Genomic DNA, 19,909 nt, shown 5'->3' with positions numbered 1-19,909 from the left:
TAGAATACTGGCTTCTGTAATTCGTTACACACATGAATTGGAAATAAATGAACTGTCACGTTAGCTACACTTCGCCGCGTCGGCGTCGCCTCAATTCGATAACTATTAACCAATGTTGTTCAATAAAACTCAGCTTAGTGCGATTTTAAATTGGATTGCGGTTGTAATTCTATAATTTATGTCTGCCATTATTACAGTAGAGCGTAATGCAATTACAAAGTATGTAACATGTAGGATGGTTGTTTGGAAAAACATGTTTTTTTATTTATTTACTTACTGGTCCGCTTAAAAGTGTGATCGATTTTTTTCTATAAATAAGAAATTGTTGTCGATCGTACGGCTTCGGTTATTTATTTTTATGCATTGGTGAAGTTGTGAGTGCAGCGGCGTCCGGAATCGAACCGGTCCCGGTAGCCGCGGACTATAGTGCACTACTATAGCATCCATTTAACCGGTAAACGAACAATGTGATGCACTATAAAATCTTACGCTCTCTAACAATTAAGTGGTTTCATAAAACAATAAATGGTGATCTTTTCTGTTATCTAAATTGTTGACGCTTTTATTTGGTGATATTGAAATCAACACTTAGAGCTTATCCCTTGTTTGAAATTTGAAACATGTTCATGGATTGAATACTTTGCATCTTGGGGCTAACAATCCATTAATATTAGAGGTGGTGCCTTTTAGTCATCATCCAAACCATGTAGGAAATTAATGCTCGTCCATCGGAATACTGACAGCGGCAAGCGTATCTAAATCTCAGACAGTAATCTCGACACAAGAGAGACGAAACCGAAACCAATATTTTAAACGACTGAAACAGAAAGCTACAAATATTTTAGCACTCGTTTACGGCCACTCATTAACATAGTTCACGCCATCCTTTGCAATGCTCCGTCCCATGTTACTTCGGAGCACGGCATTAGTAAACTATGTCACATGGTCTACAAGAACTAGTAGATTACATTATCTACTAAGTAGGTCGCCTATAGCAGGGCTAAGCACCGTTGTTGATGTTGTAATATTTTTAATTATAAACTTCGGCAGATTAAAGTTCCCATTTTCGTACAAACTGGGAACTCTGATAAAAAGGACTTAGGTATAGCCTTCCTCGATGAATGGGCTGACTAACACTGAAAGAAGCAAGATTGAACAAGCAAACAAACTCTTCTTTATACTTCTTTATATTATTTGTAGTGCTAGTTAGGCGTTGTGCAAACTAAATAGCACGTATTATAGGAGAAGTGGAGCGGTTTTTAGTGTACTCGCATATTTGTATAACTCTGCTTTCCACCGCGGTACTTTTAAATGTTTAGGTGCTCGGATACTGCGGTGTGTTCAGCAGTCTCAGCGTGGGGAATGTCTTAATGGCTGATTCACATTTCTGTTCTGGCTAGCCTACAAGAAGACGGCTATACCAATAAACAGTGCTTGTTACTTTCTATGACACTGTAACACTGTAAACAATACTTATAAAAAATATTTAATATTGTCTTTGATGGCATTTACGCGATGGAAATGCGTGACATACGGTTTTGTCATGTTATTATTTCTTTGCAAAAGTTGTTTTTGATGTGTTTTTATACTTGTATTTCGTGGAAACACAATATAATAGATAAATGTATGTATCTAACATTTGTTTGTCATTTCTCACTGTCGATTTCTATAGTAAAGTGACTGAATTGTTAATTTCAGGGCGGCTTTTGAAAGAGTAAGCTCTACCTTCGTAAAACCACTTAAGTTTAATGAGCCTATAGACATAAGAAGGTTTCGATTGCCTTCTTTAAGACCTGTGGATGATGATTACAATCCTCGAGATCACAGGAATCCTGCAAAACCAATTAAGTAAGTACCTCTTATATTAAGAATCCATATTAATCTATTTAGTCACAAGATATACATTTGGAAATAGATTAGCAAATATAAAAATGCTATCACTGCAAGCTACCTAAGTGGCTGATCGACGGTTCCTGTGACTCAAAGGCACTTGAGTCAGCCTCTTGGGCTTTTAAAGGTTTTAGATGTTAATTAAATCAACATTAAAAAGCCAATAAACAAACATTGCATCCCATGTTATGGTGCTCGTGATTTTTTTGTCAATACTAATCTTAAGTGTTGGTTTAGCCTCAATGTTTGTTGTGCAGTTTGTATTCTACCCTACCTCTATCGAATCTCTCTATGGCTTTAAGGTTGGCTGTAAGAGAACCCACTTCTGGGTTAAGCTCGCCATTGTACATGAACTGTCTATACATATATTTATTGTCAAGTGTGCAATAAAGAATAAAGAAAGTTTGTTCATCAAAGTTTTTATGTGCAGACCATGGATGGCGTATTTCAATGTGTTGCGGACTCTGCTGGGCCCTGGCATGTTGATCATGCCTCTCGCCATTGCTCAAGCTGGGCTGATTCTAGGACCAATAATAGCATTGATATATGGATGTGTACTTGCACATACACATATAATGTTGGTATGCAAAGTTGATGATACAAATAGCTGTTATCTCGGGAGAATTCGTTCCCGTACCCGAATAAAATTAAACCTATGTTACGTGGGGATAGTGTAGCTTTCTAAACAGTAAAAAACCTTTAGTGAACTGTCACTGTTACAACCTTTTTATCGTCCCACTGCTGGTCACAGGCCTCCTCTCACACGGAGAAGGATTGAGCGTTAATGCGGGTTGGTGATTTCAGACTTTATAGTCCAGGTTTCCTCAAGATGTTTTCCTTCACCTTTATATCAGCCGTTGGTGACAAAAATATTTTCCCCTTTGGGTTTTCCAAATTAATTAATTTAGGGGCCTTAGAGAACGGCGTGTTTGTCAAGACTACGGCAGACAGTATGTCGCTCGATCACATTGGTCGTGTCCACTGCTATTGCTTGCTTTGTCTGCATGATTTTATCTTATTACGTCCAAACGTCTACCGTCTCTTGCTGACTCGGGTTATTGTCAGCAGAGCTCAAAGAGGTCCTAAGAGTAACAATTGCTACTGGACTCGCGCAGCCCAAGCCTTAGTATCTTATTTACGACGACCTCGATGGCGCAATGGTCACCATGCCGGACTGCCGGACCTGAGGTCCCGGGTTCGATTCCCGGTTCGGTCGACATTTGTGTGATGAGCATGCTTGTTGGCCGTGGTCTGGGTGTTACAATATGTATTTATAAATATGTATATATGTAGCTATATGTAGTTTATCAGTTGTGTTAGCACCCATAACACAAGTTAATTAATAACTTACCATGGGGCTAACCGACCGTGTGTGTAAAGGTGTCCCGACATTATTTATTATTTATTATTTGGAGCCCTCGAAACCCCTTAAAAATCACATATTTATATTGTGCCTGTCTGTTTTACTTCCTCCAACTATTTTAGAACATCGTCCCGTGTAAAGAAAGATAGACATCTTTCTTTAACATAACTTTTTGTTATATTATAACCAAATAACAATTCTATGTTATTTTTTCAGTTAAACTGCTTGAATGAAATTGCTCGGCAGGTAAAAATACCATATATATCATATAGATACGGGTTCCGTTTAGCAATACTTCATGGCCCACCTTTCTTACATTGGATAGGAACAAATGGTCCGTGAGTATTCAAACCAAAGCTACTATTTAATTTAAATGATATTCTTTGATCTGAGGTTATATTAAAGAAATATTTTCGTACTTTCCACAATTACTGTGCAATGCGAAAGAGAGTCTGTCTATTTTGTTTTCCTTACGCCCAGAGACTAGACTATTGTAGAAAGTCTACTACATAGTAAGTATATTTCGTTTCTTTTTTGTTTTGGTAGGATATGATCAAATGACTGTTCCACTGTGTGGGTGCACCGTGAGTGGGATAGTGTTAGACTCTTACTGCTCAAAGCCCACCATGTCCCTTCTTAAGATCTTTATGTATCAGGGCCGCGGTAAATCTTTCGACCAATTCCGCAGCCCCGGCAGGCTTTGGTGGGTCCCATTGGGGGCTTGTAATTTACACTCTAAATTTTTACAGGCACGTTTGGTTACCTCATTATTTATCTTCATTTTTTTACAGCTATTTAAATATGAATTGTTTTTCTCCTTTTCAGTACAATCATAGCAGTTTTTATGATCTGCAGCCAGCTTGGAGTATGCACTATTTTTGTTATATTGACTTCAGATAGTTTGCGAGATGTTAGTCAACTTTTTTTATTGTATCGTTTGAATCATAAAGAGGAAAGTTAAGAAAAAAATAAAAGTAAAATAAATTAATGCGTATTTAGATAATTAACTATTCAAGACTTGAACAGGTGCTCTTTCCCGTAACGTTCAGTGTTGGCGTGTCCACAAAGTCTTACTAAGCAAAATCGGTTTTATTTTAAACGAATTTTCGATTGAAACATTACTCTACGCCTTTAAAAATTAATAATGTATCGTGTCTTATTAAGTAAATAGCCCACATTGGAGAGAAAATAAGTACGAGAGCGAGACAGCGGGAGAAATATAGTTTCACGAGCTTTTGTGACTATTGTTCAGGACAAAATGACGATATCACAATTTTGATGTCTTTTTCAGTTAATGGATTTTCAAAGTAACAATACTGCTCTTTTGGCGCTGCTTATTCCCTATTTACTAATGGAACTCTTAATGAAGAATGTGAAGGTTATCAGCTACGTGTCCCTTATCGGTAATTTATTTTGTTTCTTGAAAATATGAATACTTGAAAGTATTGAATATATTTAATTTAAAAGTATAAAAGAACTACAAGGTGACTCCTCTCGCGTATACGCACATGATTCCCTTATAGATAGAAAGACATATAGAGAGCGTAAGTCTAGGAATGTAAAGACCCTTTCGCTACGCGTAACATGGTGAGACTTCTGTCTTTGTACGCCTATCTTGGACATCACAATCAAATGCCTTAGAGAAGTCACAGAAGACGTAGAAAGTTGTCTTCTAAGATTTGATTGTTTGTCCACCAGTAAAGTTCACTAATAGCATAATGGGCTCTTTAGTAGGACTACCCCTTGTGCATTAAACATAGAAGTTGGCAGTCCAATGATCCCCAGATATCCCGACGAATGCAGATCTTCCTCCTTTTTTTAGAGTCCGTTGAAAAACCGACTGGAAAATCTCTCTTGAAAAATCAGGAAAGTTAAAAGGTAACTGTTTTTCAGGTACCCTAATGAACGCAATCGGATTGGTTCTAGTGTATTACCAGTGCTTTTCCGACCCGGCGAGGGTGTACAAATATGCGGCTGCTGATTTTATGCCTATCATGTATGCTTGTGGAGCATATCTGTGTAATCTAAGCGCCATTGGTGTGGTAAGTTTAAAGGAAACCCGCCTGCATGAAAAATTTCAATTTACGAACCAAAAAGACTAACATTAAGGGCCAGTTCTAATAAACTTGCTTATCAGGTCCACCAATTTTAGTTCATTGGTGAATATTTTCAAGCAGGCGGTATTTTTTGTTTCCAAGTACCTAACATTTAAACTTGATACTAGCCGTCTTACCACAAAAACTGTTAAACGTCAGTTTAACACCTGTCTAAAAAAAAATCAAATTACGACGTTGAAATAAGGTCCATTTTGCAGCCACACTTTTTTTAGACAAGTGTTTGACACATGTTTAAGTTTTTGTAGCAAGACCATTGAAGTCTTTTGTTTTTATATATTAGATGTTGTCAGTGGACAAAATGTTGAAGAATCCACGACTGATGATGGGTAAAACTGGCGTGATACCTGTAAGCATGTCTGTGGCTACCTTTACGTGTATGTCAGTCGGTGCTCTGGGCTACTGGTCTTTTGGCAGCATGGAGGAAAATGTACTCCGGGTTTTGCCGCTCGATGAAGTGTAAGCATCCAATTAGTTTGAATATACTTAGACAAGAAGAAGAAACTCGTTACATTATTTCCAATACCTTTATGTATCCTACTATACTAATATGTACATACTAATACATACCTACTTACATCCCTACTAATATTATAAATGCGAAAGTAACTCTGTCTGTCTTTCTGTCTGTCTGTTACGCTTTCACGTCTAAACCACTGAACTGATTTAAATACCATTTGGTACAGAGATAGAGTTGACCTTGAGAAAGAACATAGGATCGTTTTTATCCCGAAATTTTGAAGGATTCTCTTGGAAACGCGATATAACCGAACTTTACGCGGGCAAAGTCGCGGGCGGAAGCTAGTACATGTTATAAATGTGAAAATTTGTGAGAATGTATGAATGCATGTTTGTTATTCTTCCACGCAAGAACGGCTTGACCGATTTGGTTGAATTTTTTTATGTAGATAGGTGATACCCTGGATGTGTTACATAGGCTGCTTTTTATCAACACACCACGCGGTTTATGATAATATTTTTGTTATATTTCAGAACTGCCTTGATAATTCTGGCGGTATACCTAGTGTCTGTTGCGTTCGCTTTCCCTATCCAGTGCTACCCGGCCATAGGAGTGGTAATCGAGGTGTTGAAGTACCATGACCCCCTGAATTCACCGTCACCCAAGACACTCAAACGAGTAGAAGTATTGGGCCGCCCTATTTTTGTCTTGATGACGTGTAAGTACATTTGTAATGAATTTCTTTAAGTCCATAATTGCCTTAAGTCCAACTTAAAGGGTGCGAGGTGTGTCTGACTACATGTACGTTTGACTGTGACCGCACATCTCCCAAATGGATAAATTGTTTTAATTTTTTTCTTGTAGGTAAGTAAATTTTAGAAATAAGACTAATTTAAATAGCTTTTAGCGAAAACTAATGAAAATCCGCTAGTAACGAAAAGTGGGCACACACTACATGAAAGCGTCATCATCATCATCATCATCATCAGCCTATCGCAGTCCACTGCTGGACATAGGCCTCTCCAAGTGCACGCCACTGAGATCTACATGAAAGCGTACCTAATATCTTTTAATTTTTGAGTGGTCTTTGTTAGACAAATTTTAAAATGTATATTCTATTGTTCTTGTATTGTTCTTCCTATAGTTACGATCAGCTACTTTATCCCGTTCCAAGCACCCGTGGTGGCATTTGTGGGGAACCTATGCGCTTCAATGATGTCGCTAGTCTTTCCCGCTCTTATGGACACCTGCCTTCGCTACCCTAACAACTACGGCCATCAGGGATGGCGTTTCGTGAAGAACATGATCATCATCACGTTTGGTCTCGTCGATTGGGTTTTTGGGGCACTCATTTGTGGCTACATTATCAGTGTAAGAGTTATTTCGAGAGCATCCCCGAACGCAAAAGGTGGTTTTTGATGTGCCTCTGTGTTATGTTGTGACTTTTTGAGAATAATATAATACCTAAGCATTATTCAGAGTTGTTTTAGTGCTTTAATATGGACAGCGACGTCTTGAATAAAATTGTCACTTCTTCAAAATAGTAACTGTGGTCGGATGAGAAACTAAGTACCTACTTACTTCAGATCATTACATAGCCAGAAAGCTTTTCAAAACGATAATCTTACTTATTAAAAAAACAATTACCATATTTCTTGAAAATAATTACTGAAAATGACATCTAAGAATTTTATAATTCTTATATTTTCTCTAAATCAAGTTAAACGTTCATATTCCTAATGCTAAGTACTGATCCTTTTATCTTGGTCTGAACTCCCCAGAAGCAAACTAGTTCCCTAGCTCATACACGCGCTTGATACGCAGTCTCCTATAGGTTATATATGTAGTAAATAGCGTGGTTTTGACCCTGACGACCTACTAACTGCTCCACACGAGTGATATCCGTCTCACTACTGAATGCCTTGCAAATAGATTTAAGTCTTCCGGCTTCAACAAAGGATTGTCGCGTACTTTATACGTAGCTAGGAACGTAACTATCGTTCGGTTTCTTACGTTTATTAAGAGCTGCGATAACAACGCATTAAGTTTTTTTTTCTTCCAGAGAAGTTTGATTCTTCACTAGCCCTCCTAGACATAGGAAATGACACGAAAGTTAGGAGAGCAAAGATTTTAACAACAAAGAATTTTTACGACCTTTTAAGTATCTAAAAATCACAAATCTTGTAAGTCAATGCAATAATTATAATCATATAAGATTAAATTAAAAATATCTCCTTGTAATGTTCCACTTTGTCTGGCTTGTAGAGGGGTTTCGGAGTCTAGTTAACAAACCGGCCCACCGGCTGTGAGATCTATGGGGTTCCATAAAAAAAGGTTTACGTATCGAGTTTCGTTAGACACCTCGGCGCCTGCCCCAAAAGTTGCTCAAAGCCTCGTGTCATGGTGATAACATGATTCTCGTGGCAGTTTCCAGTATGTATTTACTTCTATCAATATTCCTAAAACAACCATCATTAAAAAAGGCTGTAAGCTACCGTGTAAATAGTTCACGCTCATTGTCTTTCATTATTGAAAGCTTTATTACTAAAAGCGATTAAGGTTTAAGTTATAATGGCGCATTAGCTGGCAAACCGGTCTATTCTTTTAACTCTTTCTTAACGACTTCATCTTCGCGGCCCAGGTAAGCTCTATAGCTAAATATAAAACATCAAAGGTGCGGGTTGATCTTCAACAAAGCTTTCAAATGATCACTGGGCGGTTTTTTTATCGTCTCATGCCCGAGACGAGTTCTCCTTACCTTTGAATGACAAAAAAAGTGGACCCCATTGTGATCGGCGTCGAGCTGTCTGACGCAAACCACTGATTCTTAGAAAAATACTCGAAGGACTCTCTCCACTTCGACTTTAGACGTTGTTTAAGTGATTCTGATTTTGTTGTCGGCAATTTAACCACGCTACCTATGAATTAGCACCAAAATAAGTAGGTAGCTAAGTCCTATCGTATTAATTTTCTTGTTACCTATTACTTCTAAGCTCTTCTAGCAAACTATTTAACATAATGGAACAAGAAATACGTAGTTGACGAAATCCGGCCAATAGTTCTGCAGATAACCGTTATATTGGAACACTGGGGTCTCTATACCGTCTGCGCAGAGATGCGCAATCATCAATTCCGAGTCGTGATTATAAAGTGTAGTTAATTAGATAGAATCCGCACAACCGGGTCAACATGAGTGGCAGTAAATGGTTAATTGGCAGCACAGGCGCCACCGCTTAATGGAAGGGACTAGAACTAGTAGTCGCCAAGTAAAACGACGTAAATGGATGCGGGCCGACCAATGGACTTATATCGACTATCAACAGAACCGAGGGACAAACTTCAATTAGTCAATACTTACCGCGTCGTTACTGATAATTTCTCACTTAGTCATCGAGTTACGTGTTGGCTCGTCATAAATTAAGCGCAGCTGTAATTTATGGCCGAGAAAGATGAGTGGTTGAAATTAAACCTCTTACTCCGGATCGGAAGCCAACACAGTATTATTTCATTACTGAATGACTCAGTAACAGCAATGTATGGACATTGATTAAATACATCGTATTGGTTTCTGTAATGGAGTAAAACAATTTAACTGTCGAGGAATAAAGTGCATGTGGCATTCTTTTTAATTTTAAATTCTTAGTAATTTACTGGATCTCATTTATGACATGCCTCGATAGCAACGAGTTATAAAGTAATTCCATATGAAAGGTATCAGGTAATCGTAAAGGTATTCCGCGAAGGGCGCCATTTCATATTAGCAGCGACTGTCAGGTTTCATACGCACAACTTATCGGGGATGCGTCGCGACGCGCTGCTCACGCGCACCTCACAGAATGCTAAGCGATTTACTTAGACATTTTTTTATCGCCCTTTCCATACATGTTCCTTCATATTCGATAAACCTTTTTTATCTTCGATAAGTTTTATAACGATATTTCCCTTAATATGGGGAGATTTATGCACATGCATTATGTACAAGATGATTCTTTTGCAGTTTTAAACCAAATTGACGTCGAAAATGTTAAATAAGTAAGTAAATTACTGCATAAAATATAATTTGTGCAGCCACGCGGCATTTTACAAACAAGGGTACAGCGAAGATTGTAGATAGTTACCGTGTTACTTACAATAGATATTTATTTAAATGTCAGCAGGGGTTAGTAAACTTAAGAGTTCACAATATAAGCAGGCACCAATTTAAACCGCACCCGAAAACTGCATTCAAACTACTGACCACACAAAACTGCAGATAAGGTAGAATTAATTTAAAACTCAAATAACGTAAACAAGCAATATTATTCAAACATTGGACAAAAAAGGTCGGAACATAATTCATCACATATAATGACTAAGTTTATAATATCTTGCTACATGGCTTTTTTAACGTCAATCCGCATTCCTTAATAGAATTAAGTGCAAAATCAAGTCAAAGCAATCTAAATTATTGACTCACGCTAACTTTTTTACCTGAGTTTATTTTTGAAACAAAAATTGTTCTCTGTCAGCTCTTTTAAATAAATTCAGGGCCTGACTCATTTTATATGAAACACATGTATAGGCATAGGCGTACTAAGAACTAAAGATCTGGAATTCTAGTATTTCCGGCGTACACAGAAGAATTAATCATTATGATCCGTCGCGCCTTGCGAATAACGTAAAATATCATCTGGCATACCTACTTGAATGAAAATATAAGAAAAAGTCGTCTCTTGAAACTCTATTATTTACATAAAATTAATTTTCCAAAATTTAAAGGCCTGCCAGTATTTAAGCGTAGATCCATGTCTTCACTAAATGCAGAAAAATATACATATGTTATTTCTTTAAATGAAATTGTTATCTTTAGCCATTCAGAGAATTTGTTGACTGAGAGAATTGAAAACACTACAGAAATAAATTCAGTTATGCAATTAAGTTTAACCACAATCAGTCAAGTGCTGACTCATTATTAGAATAGCTGTTTGTCACAATGTCGCCTGCTCTATATAACTTGGTGATTTATTCTCAACGACATACTACTTAGAATCAGTATGTTAAAAGAAAATATGGGATTTCTTGTTTCAAAGTCCGTCAGCGGTCACTCCACGCACTCATAAAAGTAGCCTTACAGTCTTTCTCATCTGGACGATGTAACACTGAAAGATTATTTTCAAATAATTCCTGAGATAAGCGCGTTCAAACAAACACTTCAGCGTCATAATATTATTTACCGCAGTCGATTGTTAGCAGTTACCACAACGCTTGTCTAGACATTCACTCTCCCTAAAGTTTCATTGCGCGAGATGGGATCAGCTGCGATCGGAGGTTATAAGAAGGTGCGCGTATAGAAGGAAGCAAACTGTTAGCCGAATAGCGGGCGATGCCCTGCGTAGGATGACCCTTTGTCTGAAGGGTATTACATAGTCCTGTGCTCGATAACAGAACACTTATAATGAATTTGGCTCGCTGGGATATGGCGTGGGAACGAGACGTTTAAGGCCCATGTTATACAACGATACACGACTATAGTTATAAATTATTTTAGATTTGGTCCTAACTGTTTCATAAATCATGTTTTAAGTAGCTAAGTCTTGAGTCACCTTTTTAATACTAATTTGAAAGCGCATAAAACGTGTTAGCAGCCCGTCTTACGATCACTTACAACTATATGACAGACAATTTATATGTAAAGTGACTTATTAAGTTATTGTTGTGCGCGGTCAAGTACCTGCGTTCGTTCCTAGTCACATTGTTCACAATCTGGGACATAATCAAATTCGCTGTACAAAATATATAATTGGTTAAGTTTTTTTTAGCTTTGTAACCGTTTGTGAACACAATGGTACATTTAGATGCAAGTCATTTAGACGAGAGGATAGAATTGTACGTATTGAAGATGTTTTTGAAGATTTTGCTTTTAGTTTATCAGTATATTAGCAGTTTCACCCGTATCCCGAGTTAGCTACATAACGCACCTGGATAATAAGTAGCGGATAGCCTTCCTCGATAATTGGACTGTCTAACATTGAAATCTTTTTCAATTCGGACCTGAGATTAGGGCGTTCAAACACACAAACACTTACTTTAGATAAGTTCAGATTAAAAATATCTATACTAGCTTTGTATTTAATTAGCGTCTAGACTCTAGATGCTAACTCAATGATTAATCTAGCCTTTGCCTGGTACAACTGAGTATGGGGAAAGCCCGTAGTCAAGGATACACTCTAGAGCTAATTATTGAAACGTGTTACGAATTCTGCTACACAATCCACTACGAACATTAGCATTATTAACAATGTAATAGTTACAAGTACTTATGAATATTAATATACGTCTACCTATGTTAGATTGTTTGATGCGTTTCTATGTAATTTTTACATTGGTCCTGAATTACTAGAGTCGGGGTTTTGGTTATGATCAAGTTAAATAATTACTAATGTTGTGTAAATGAGAAAGTTCTGACCGTCTCTGAACTCTACGAAAACTGAACCAACACTATGGAAACAAAGATTACCTAGAGCCTGAGAAAGAGCGTAGGCTACTTTTTAGTCGGGCGCGTAAAATGCTATTAAATGGACTATTCAAATTATTAACTGCATTGAGAAAGTTATGTTTGTTGTTAAGAAAGAAGATACATTGTCGTGGAGATTGAAGTAGTTTCTGCAAATTATAATAACCGTCACATCAACTAAAAAAGCTTACAGATATTGATCCCATGATCAAAGAAGAAGCTCATAGTTGAAAATATTTACTTCACTGAAAATTTAACTAACATTCCACGTAATATAAAAAGCTCGTATAAATTGCTACATGAGTCACGATTAAAGAATTCATAGGTAAAACATTCACTATTAACGTGCTACTAAATTACCTGGCATACGCAAAATATTTAGACACCATTAAATTAATCAACTTTATCAAATGTTGGCAGTAAACATAAAGCTGAATTTAAAATACAACGAATATATTCATATGACGAAAGCTCGAAACATACTTAAGTGTAATACTGATGATATGGCGCCAAACGTAATTGCATTCTAATCACAAAATACTTACAAATGTACATAAATATGTATAACGACGTGCAAGCCATACGTAAAATATACTCACATTATTTATCACTCAATGTCGACTGTCTCTTGTTGTACCTAGTTCATATAGGTTAGATGGAAAAGTAAAGCAAGGATTACTATCATAGCGAAACGGAACAAAATCAAAATCCTGAATATCTACAGGCTTACTTTCTCTTGTCTACATAAAAGACGGTAGTCTAGTTTAATGACATGTCAGTAGGTAAGTACCCCTGCAAGGAAGGACACTCGCTCCATTTCCCATTATGACGAACGCCACTGACGAAATGTGTAAAGGTGCAATGAACACTTCGGGATAAACATGCGTGAATTTGTGACGACAATAATATATTATTTACTTAAGCAAATAGATGTTGCACGTGACATGCTATTGTCACCCGTGCAATTGTTATCAACTGCTATTTGCATCTTGTTCTCCGAGAATGGGTGTATACTGATGCAGTTTCGATGTGCACTGATATATTGCAAACGTCTCATGCGATTCTTTTACATATTCGCGACCGCAGACGTGTGCCAGAGTCCATCAGCACGCACGCGATGCAATTTGTATGTCAAAACGAATAGCTTTATTTTATTCTGGAATTGCACTCTGTGTGTGAAGTTTTCAACGCCAGAAATTCTTGCATTCCCATTTAGGGGTTTTGCTCGTATGTATTTATTTTAAGTTTTTCTAACACGCTCTCAAATGGATGGGTACGAGTAATATTTGTTTGTGGTATTGTTTTTCTGTGAAAATGTTTTCCTGTTACCGAGACGTTATTTCTGAACACAGTACAACAAACGCCAAAGGAATGTTCCTACTTACATTTTTAATATTCCAGCGATAACGCCATGATTAGTACACACGAAATTGTCTGTTTACGTAAAAAGTACAGTAACCTATAGTTAATTAGTTTAACGGCCTACAATGTATATTTTTATGTGAATCAGCAGTTCAGCAGTATGTTTACAAAGCGCAAGACTGATGTGTTTATCAGTATTTTATAACGAATTGGGTATGTTTCTGTGAAAATTGCTTAAGATAATATCTACGTGAAACTTATCTATCGGTACTTCCAAAAGGCGTTCTAGCGTAATGTAAACAATGGCTTTCATCTGGATAATTGTTTACAAACGATGTCTGAAGTGTATCCAGAGGTATTTACAATGGCGTGTTAGATAAAACAGATGTCTCAGATCCGGGTACAAGAGAACTCTTACCGTTGATCGCTTAGAAGACGTTCTCAAACAATTACGACGAATACTCTTTTAAATCTTATAAATCACCATCAATGTGGCGTTTCGCCTACTGCTACGTTCAGTCAGATTTATAAGTAGCTACGTCCTACCATTGTTCAAACTAGTTGCTTAATATACGTTACAAATTGTTTTATTTAAATTTCATGTTATTGTAGTTTTGTGTTTAAATTGAATAGCTTTATAGACATATTAGACATTGTAATCTAATGTCGTAATGTCGCCTATAAACTAGACGAGTGTAGTTTATTCACCTATCAACTGAATAGGCAATAATATAGAATTCGCTTAGCATAGGTACATGGAAACGAGCAAGTTCATAAACGTGATGTATACAAAGACAGATGAAAACCAAATGTTATCTCATAGTGAATTATTGTTTCAGAATAGTTGAATCAGTAAATCAATAAGATTTAGATTCCATATGCTCATCTAATATCGTTTAAGCCAGGCATTAAAGAGAACAAATTCGCATTGCAACACCTAAATTTAACATTAACATAAAAGCTAGCCGTAGTAAAAATGATCATGGAAATGGTGATTTTCATATTCGAGAACTGAACTCAAATCTGAAAATCACCACATGACACATTCTGGAGAAGAGATTGCTTCAACTTCCACGGGCCAAAGGGGCACTACCGCTGACATGGGACCAAAGGTTTTGTGGCCAGGAACCTTGGGAGTCACGATATCCATAACCCTACCTTAAAAGCTAAGTCATAAACGTCAAAAAAACTGAAAGGCAAGTCATGAACAGTCAAGAAATGTGTCACTTTACTCACCGGTTCTAGTGCAGTCTGGGCGACCGTTCCTGACGGAGGTATCAGGGATGGGTTTCCCGTCAGGGTTGACACACCAGCAGCTAGCAGCGACTGCACCAGCAGTGGCGCACTGCACTGCTGCGTAGCTGCCGTCGGCGCGGCATCGGGGAATGTACGCTGACCAGACCCCGCTCTGAGCCTTCAACGCGTACCGTAACGCAACTAGGCATGATGACTGCCCCTCTGGGATAAAGATGATATTATGTTAAACCTTAAAATCCTGGACCTACAAGAACCGCGAGACCCTAAAAGAACCGCGAGAATAGTGTTGAAAGTTGCATAACCAAAGATATGTGACATAGTATAAGTTGTGTTCATGCAGTCTGCTCTATAGAGCTCAGAATGTCCAACTTAGCTATAAAGTGTGTAATAAAACTTAACGGATATCGAGGAATCACTAGCCCTAACTAATCTGTACTGGTATAGAAGCTGTAAAAGTGTAAACTGACTACATTCCATGACTTCATAAAGAACGGTTGTACCGCAAATGCAAGGCCGAGTTCAACAAAGGCGCTTTTTATAAGAGTCATGGTCATGGGGGACATCGTTATGTATCAGTATGTTTTTTCCTATACTTGCTTACTATGTGTAGGTAGCCAGTACTTGTTTGCAACAAATAGAATCCTTGTGACCATAAGCAGTTCTGCATTTGGATTTCAATAGGCCGACGAAGCAAAGGTATTGCAGGGGGAAAGGTAGTGGTAGTAGAATACGAGGATATTTGGTGTGCACTTACCGACGCAGGGTCCCTTCCTGACGATGGTGACAGGCGAGCCGGTGCACTGCGCCACCATGAGGTGACAGCGCGAGGGGTAGGTGCGCCCGTCCGAGCCGCACACCGGGCGGCGCGCGTGCGCTGCGCTCGAGTCGCACGCCGCCGCGCGCGCTCTGCAGCTCTCATTGCTTAACGTACTCGATGCCGAACTCTGACAACAAACAAACAATTTAACCAAATCATCAATTAACCTAATTGATTGATTCAAGCACATCATTTAGACCATGATTCAATTGATGGGCGTTAAAAGTTTGCTACTGGTTGCGACAAATCTGATACGATCCTTATGTTAGACATTGTTAGGATGAAGATAGCTTTGATTTCCTTTTAGAAAGGTTTGTATTTCAAGCCAAATGATTGGTGGGATCGGTTCCAGCTAAATCAGGTTTCTGAATTGATTAACATAGCTTGGGTGTTACGCCTAATGCAAACATAAAGTACCCATCGGTTTCTTATTCCAGTTTTATAACTTGGACCGTTGGAACAATAGGACCTGCCTGTACTTGGAAACACTTTTGAATATTATGCTTATGATTATACAAGCTCATAACATAAAGACTAATTTAAATTCAGTTTCCACTTATATGGTAAGTGAATAACTGTAACTATAGGCTCTGCTACATTCTCAATGCCAATGTCAATATTCGCGACTGGGTGACTTCTGCCTGGCTGGGTGGTCGTTACGGGTAGCCTAGATAATTTTATTCTTTATGTATGAAGACAACAGTTTGAGATTATTAAAGTACGTTTTACTTATAAAAACCGCCTAGCCCCTCGTGCCCAGTAGCAGTCTCTAACTGCGTACAGCTACAACTCTTTTGGGCATACCAAAGCCGAGACTTCATATTTTTTCAATAATTTATGGATACAATTATCAATAAATCGATGGTGAGTAGGAGAAAGGAGACAACTGCCTAATTATCTCGCAGACAAGGAATGTCTGACTGACATTTTGGCTAAACTACTCTAGTTGTCGTTGTGCTTTGTAAATTCGGACTAGGTACCTACCTAGTTCCATATTCAGTAACATGATTAAATAGATTGAAGATACAAAGACCAAATCTGTGCGAGACGGTAAAGAGCAAACTGTCAAACTGTTTTTTTTTCACACCAAAAATTTTGATAAGATCTTGAACTGCTAGGTATAACAACTTTTAATTTATGTATCAAAATGTTATCAAGTAGTATTTATTGCCAATACTGTCCTGATTGACTGACTGATACTGGACTAATTTGGTTATTAAATGTTATTCGATATCAATTTTTGATTTAAATAATTACATGTATATGTATACAAACACGGCGTAGATAAACGATATCTTAAGTTTGCTTATCAAATATGTAGTCTTGAAATCAAAACTGCATTCAGTCTTTATTACCTCCGATGCAAGCATCCTTGTAAACGCACTATTTACTTAATTCTACTACAAGAAGTTCAGATACCGTAATTCAGTAGATTCTTATTACTACTTCTACTACCTATACAATACTACTTATTACTGTAAAGTACCGATGACAAAATGCAACATAATAATAAAATAAAAAATGTCAGTTGGAAGAGCATCCGATATGCAAGTTTGGTCTGCGGCTGCACCTTGCCGGTTTGTTATCACCATCGTCTAAGTAGGATTATGATCTAAGAGAACCTCTAATAGATTGTTCCGGTATAATTGCAAGCTTTCCACAAGAACTAAAGTTAAAAAATTACGATCATTTGCAAAATGTCACTGATCAGCATCGCTTCACTAAATCAAGAGATAAGTTTCCTTAACATTGCATCTTCCAAATGGTTATATTTTACCGACTGCGATTGAATAGAAGTTAAAATTGAAGTACCGGTATAAGTTAATCAGCGTTAGAAAGTAACGCGAGCGAACACGGGCATTAACGTAATGTATCAACAAAACATAAATAATAGTTACCTTATCATCAGGTGTTGCTCCCACAATGTAAATAATGGTGAGAAATAATAAACGGGTCACTAAATCATTTACATTCATAATGTATGTTGATATAGCAATTTTGTTAAAAATCGCTGGTTCGCAGCTATTATTATTTTATTTATAACACTCGTTCACACAACAAAACAGACCGTCTGAAGACCGGGCAAAGAATGACTGAGTTTTTACTAACATATTGGCATAATACGTTAGTTTATAATAAACTGGCTTTGTTACAATAAAACGTTGAGTTTTACAATAGGGATCTGTGGCAGGGACGTGCGTCGGGACAGAGAGCTAAGAACAGAATAAAATACAATAAGGATAAGATCCCGGTGCGCGTGGGCCGCCGCCGCGCCGCGGTCGCCTGCCACAAGCAAAAAGCGCAGTGCGCGCGCGCACGTACGGCGCCCGCTCCCCGCCCACCGCTTAGCTTATTCGTTCCGTTCGCCACTGCGGGAATAACGATGCGCTAAACCTGCTTCTTTTACAATTTTTAAATCACGGCCAATCTAATTGGCCGTTAGCACTTAATTGGAAGGTAATTATTGAGTTAAGTAAGTTATTAAACGTATCACTTTGTACGTGGCTCAAAACTTGTTAGGTGCCGGTTTTTTGTCTTTATTATGTAAAATCCCGTACAAAGTGTCCGTGATGAAGGATAGCGATCGATGTCTGGCCGAGCGCGTCATGTGCGATCGTGCTCTGCGCACTCTCGTGCAAAGCACCCATCACGACATTAGCCTAGCGGATATTTGAACGAATAAACACAACTATAGGCTGCATAGATTTGTATAATTACTGCTATATTAAAAAAAAAACAAAAGGCATGATAAAAAATTGGAACACAGGTGTCAACACCTGCTTGTTAGTAACTTCTTAGGCTCCCACATTAAAATTAAAATACATTAAAATATATTACTGCAATTTAAATAAAATTCACACAAAACATGCTATTATCAACACACCAAGGATAAGATTAAAATTACATTAATTTGCCACCAATACATAAACGCAAGCGTAATTTTGTACATCAGTCTGTTGAACTTCCATGTCAAAACTTTTGAGTCGATCTTAGACAATTGTGAGTATGGAAGAAGGCTAAAGCTCGAAGGAGGATATGTCCTGAGCTCGCATACTTATTTCTCTAAATACAGTGAGAGTCACGGGAAACATCTAGTAGTGTAACATGATATGTTTAAACTTCTACGTCACTACAAAAGATAAGACACCTGTTACTCTAAAATATTATAAACAACATTACAAGATATCCTCCACGCTTATTGATCTGGTTTGATAATGATTCCTAGGTCACCCGTTATGATCTAATAGATTAGATTAAATTCATCGTTAAGTATAGATCACTGTGAGAGATCCACACATGAGAATGCGGATATCCACTGTTTTTTCTGAAAAGATAAAATGAAAAAGGATTTTGCTTGAAAGCTTCAATTGCTGGAAACGTTGTAACGCAGTTAAGGCTGTAAGGTTTAACAAGTTAATTGTTGCAAAAGTAGCTGACCAGCCATCTTCCGCATTGTCTTCACTACATAGTATAAAATAAAGTCGCTTTTTCCCTTTCTCTTTGTCCCTATGTCCCTTTGTGTTTGTACGTTTAAATCTTCAAAACTACGCAACCGATTCATGCGGTTTTTGTAGCAGATACTTAGAGTAATTAAAGAGGAAAGTTTAAATCTAATAACATACATTAAATAGTAGGGAAAAAATGGTATGCCGTGCGAAGCTGGGGCGGGTCGCTAGTTCCTGATAAAAGAGCATATCAATACATCATTCTTCATCATAGTTTGCACGGACACACTTTCCATTTAAACCTTAAATTATAAATAATGAACCTAGATGATGAGCCCTCATGCCTGGACAGTGGACAGTGCCGGATTAAACATACCTATACTAAAATTGCTACGGGCCCGCTGCGAGTGTCCCAACATCTAAGGGCCCGATCCTGCTAAGTTAATAATGTCAAAATTGAATAAAAATGTAAGCGCTATAGTTTAGCAGTTTGAACCTTAGCGGGCATTCTGCTACTAATATAGGCCAATCGTATTCCAAAGGCATTTCATTGGTTTGCGATTGGTCTACCATTTGGACTATAGGGTAGTCACTCTACAATCATATTGCACTCGTAAATAACTTGCAGACAATATGATTCATTATTGTAAAAACGTTTATCTAAAAGAAAATATATCGGAATGCCTCATACGCTTCAATCGTAATCA

At 37.6% G+C, this 19,909-nt stretch overlaps 2 protein-coding genes across 6 annotated transcripts in view; one reads left to right on the top strand and one right to left on the bottom strand.

Annotated features, from left to right (window-relative positions):
- The window catches only part of Magu (magu), a 29,184-nt gene extending 11,095 nt beyond the window's left edge, over positions 1-18,089 (bottom strand). Inside the window, exons 1-3 of one of the 4 annotated variants that reach the window (XM_021332237.3) lie at positions 17,655-18,089; positions 15,694-15,883; positions 14,919-15,140 (exon numbers count right to left, since the gene is read on the bottom strand). In XM_021332237.3, coding sequence (XP_021187912.3) covers positions 14,919-15,140; positions 15,694-15,883; positions 17,655-17,732 — 490 coding nt within the window. In that variant the 5' untranslated portion in view covers positions 17,733-18,089. The remainder of the gene's footprint in view (positions 1-14,918; positions 15,141-15,693; positions 15,884-17,654) is intronic. The other 3 variants (XM_021332241.3, XM_021332238.3, XM_021332239.3) reach the window with 3 other exon arrangements.
- Positions 1,516-7,301, top strand: LOC110374507 (proton-coupled amino acid transporter-like protein CG1139). 2 transcript variants are annotated; one of them, XM_049841015.2, is made up of 10 exons: positions 1,516-1,624; positions 1,699-1,848; positions 2,321-2,471; positions 3,470-3,591; positions 4,079-4,163; positions 4,545-4,656; positions 5,147-5,295; positions 5,651-5,826; positions 6,361-6,545; positions 6,972-7,301. In XM_049841015.2, coding segments are annotated over exons 1-10 (1,407 nt in total). In that variant the 5' UTR covers positions 1,516-1,622; the 3' UTR covers positions 7,247-7,301. The 2 variants fall into 2 exon arrangements, with proteins under 2 accessions (XP_049696972.2, XP_049696976.2); XM_049841019.2 differs by lacking the exon at positions 1,516-1,624 and having other exon boundaries at positions 1,711-1,848; positions 2,321-2,467.
- Positions 18,090-19,909: the final 1,820 nt, after the last annotated feature.

Source organism: Helicoverpa armigera, chromosome 1 (assembly GCF_030705265.1).
Source record: "Helicoverpa armigera isolate CAAS_96S chromosome 1, ASM3070526v1, whole genome shotgun sequence".
Taxonomy (NCBI): Eukaryota; Metazoa; Arthropoda; class Insecta; order Lepidoptera; family Noctuidae; genus Helicoverpa; species Helicoverpa armigera.
The sequence above is the reverse complement of the archived record's forward strand: the minus strand, read 5'-3'. Positions and strand labels throughout refer to the sequence as shown.

Coding starts and splice junctions, on each gene's coding strand:
- LOC110374507 (XM_049841015.2), top strand. Junction 2,472..3,469: donor CACATACACATATAATGTTG/GTATGCAAAGTT, acceptor TTATTTTTTCAG/TTAAACTGCTTGAATGAAAT. Junction 5,827..6,360: donor GTTTTGCCGCTCGATGAAGT/GTAAGCATCCAA, acceptor GTTATATTTCAG/AACTGCCTTGATAATTCTGG.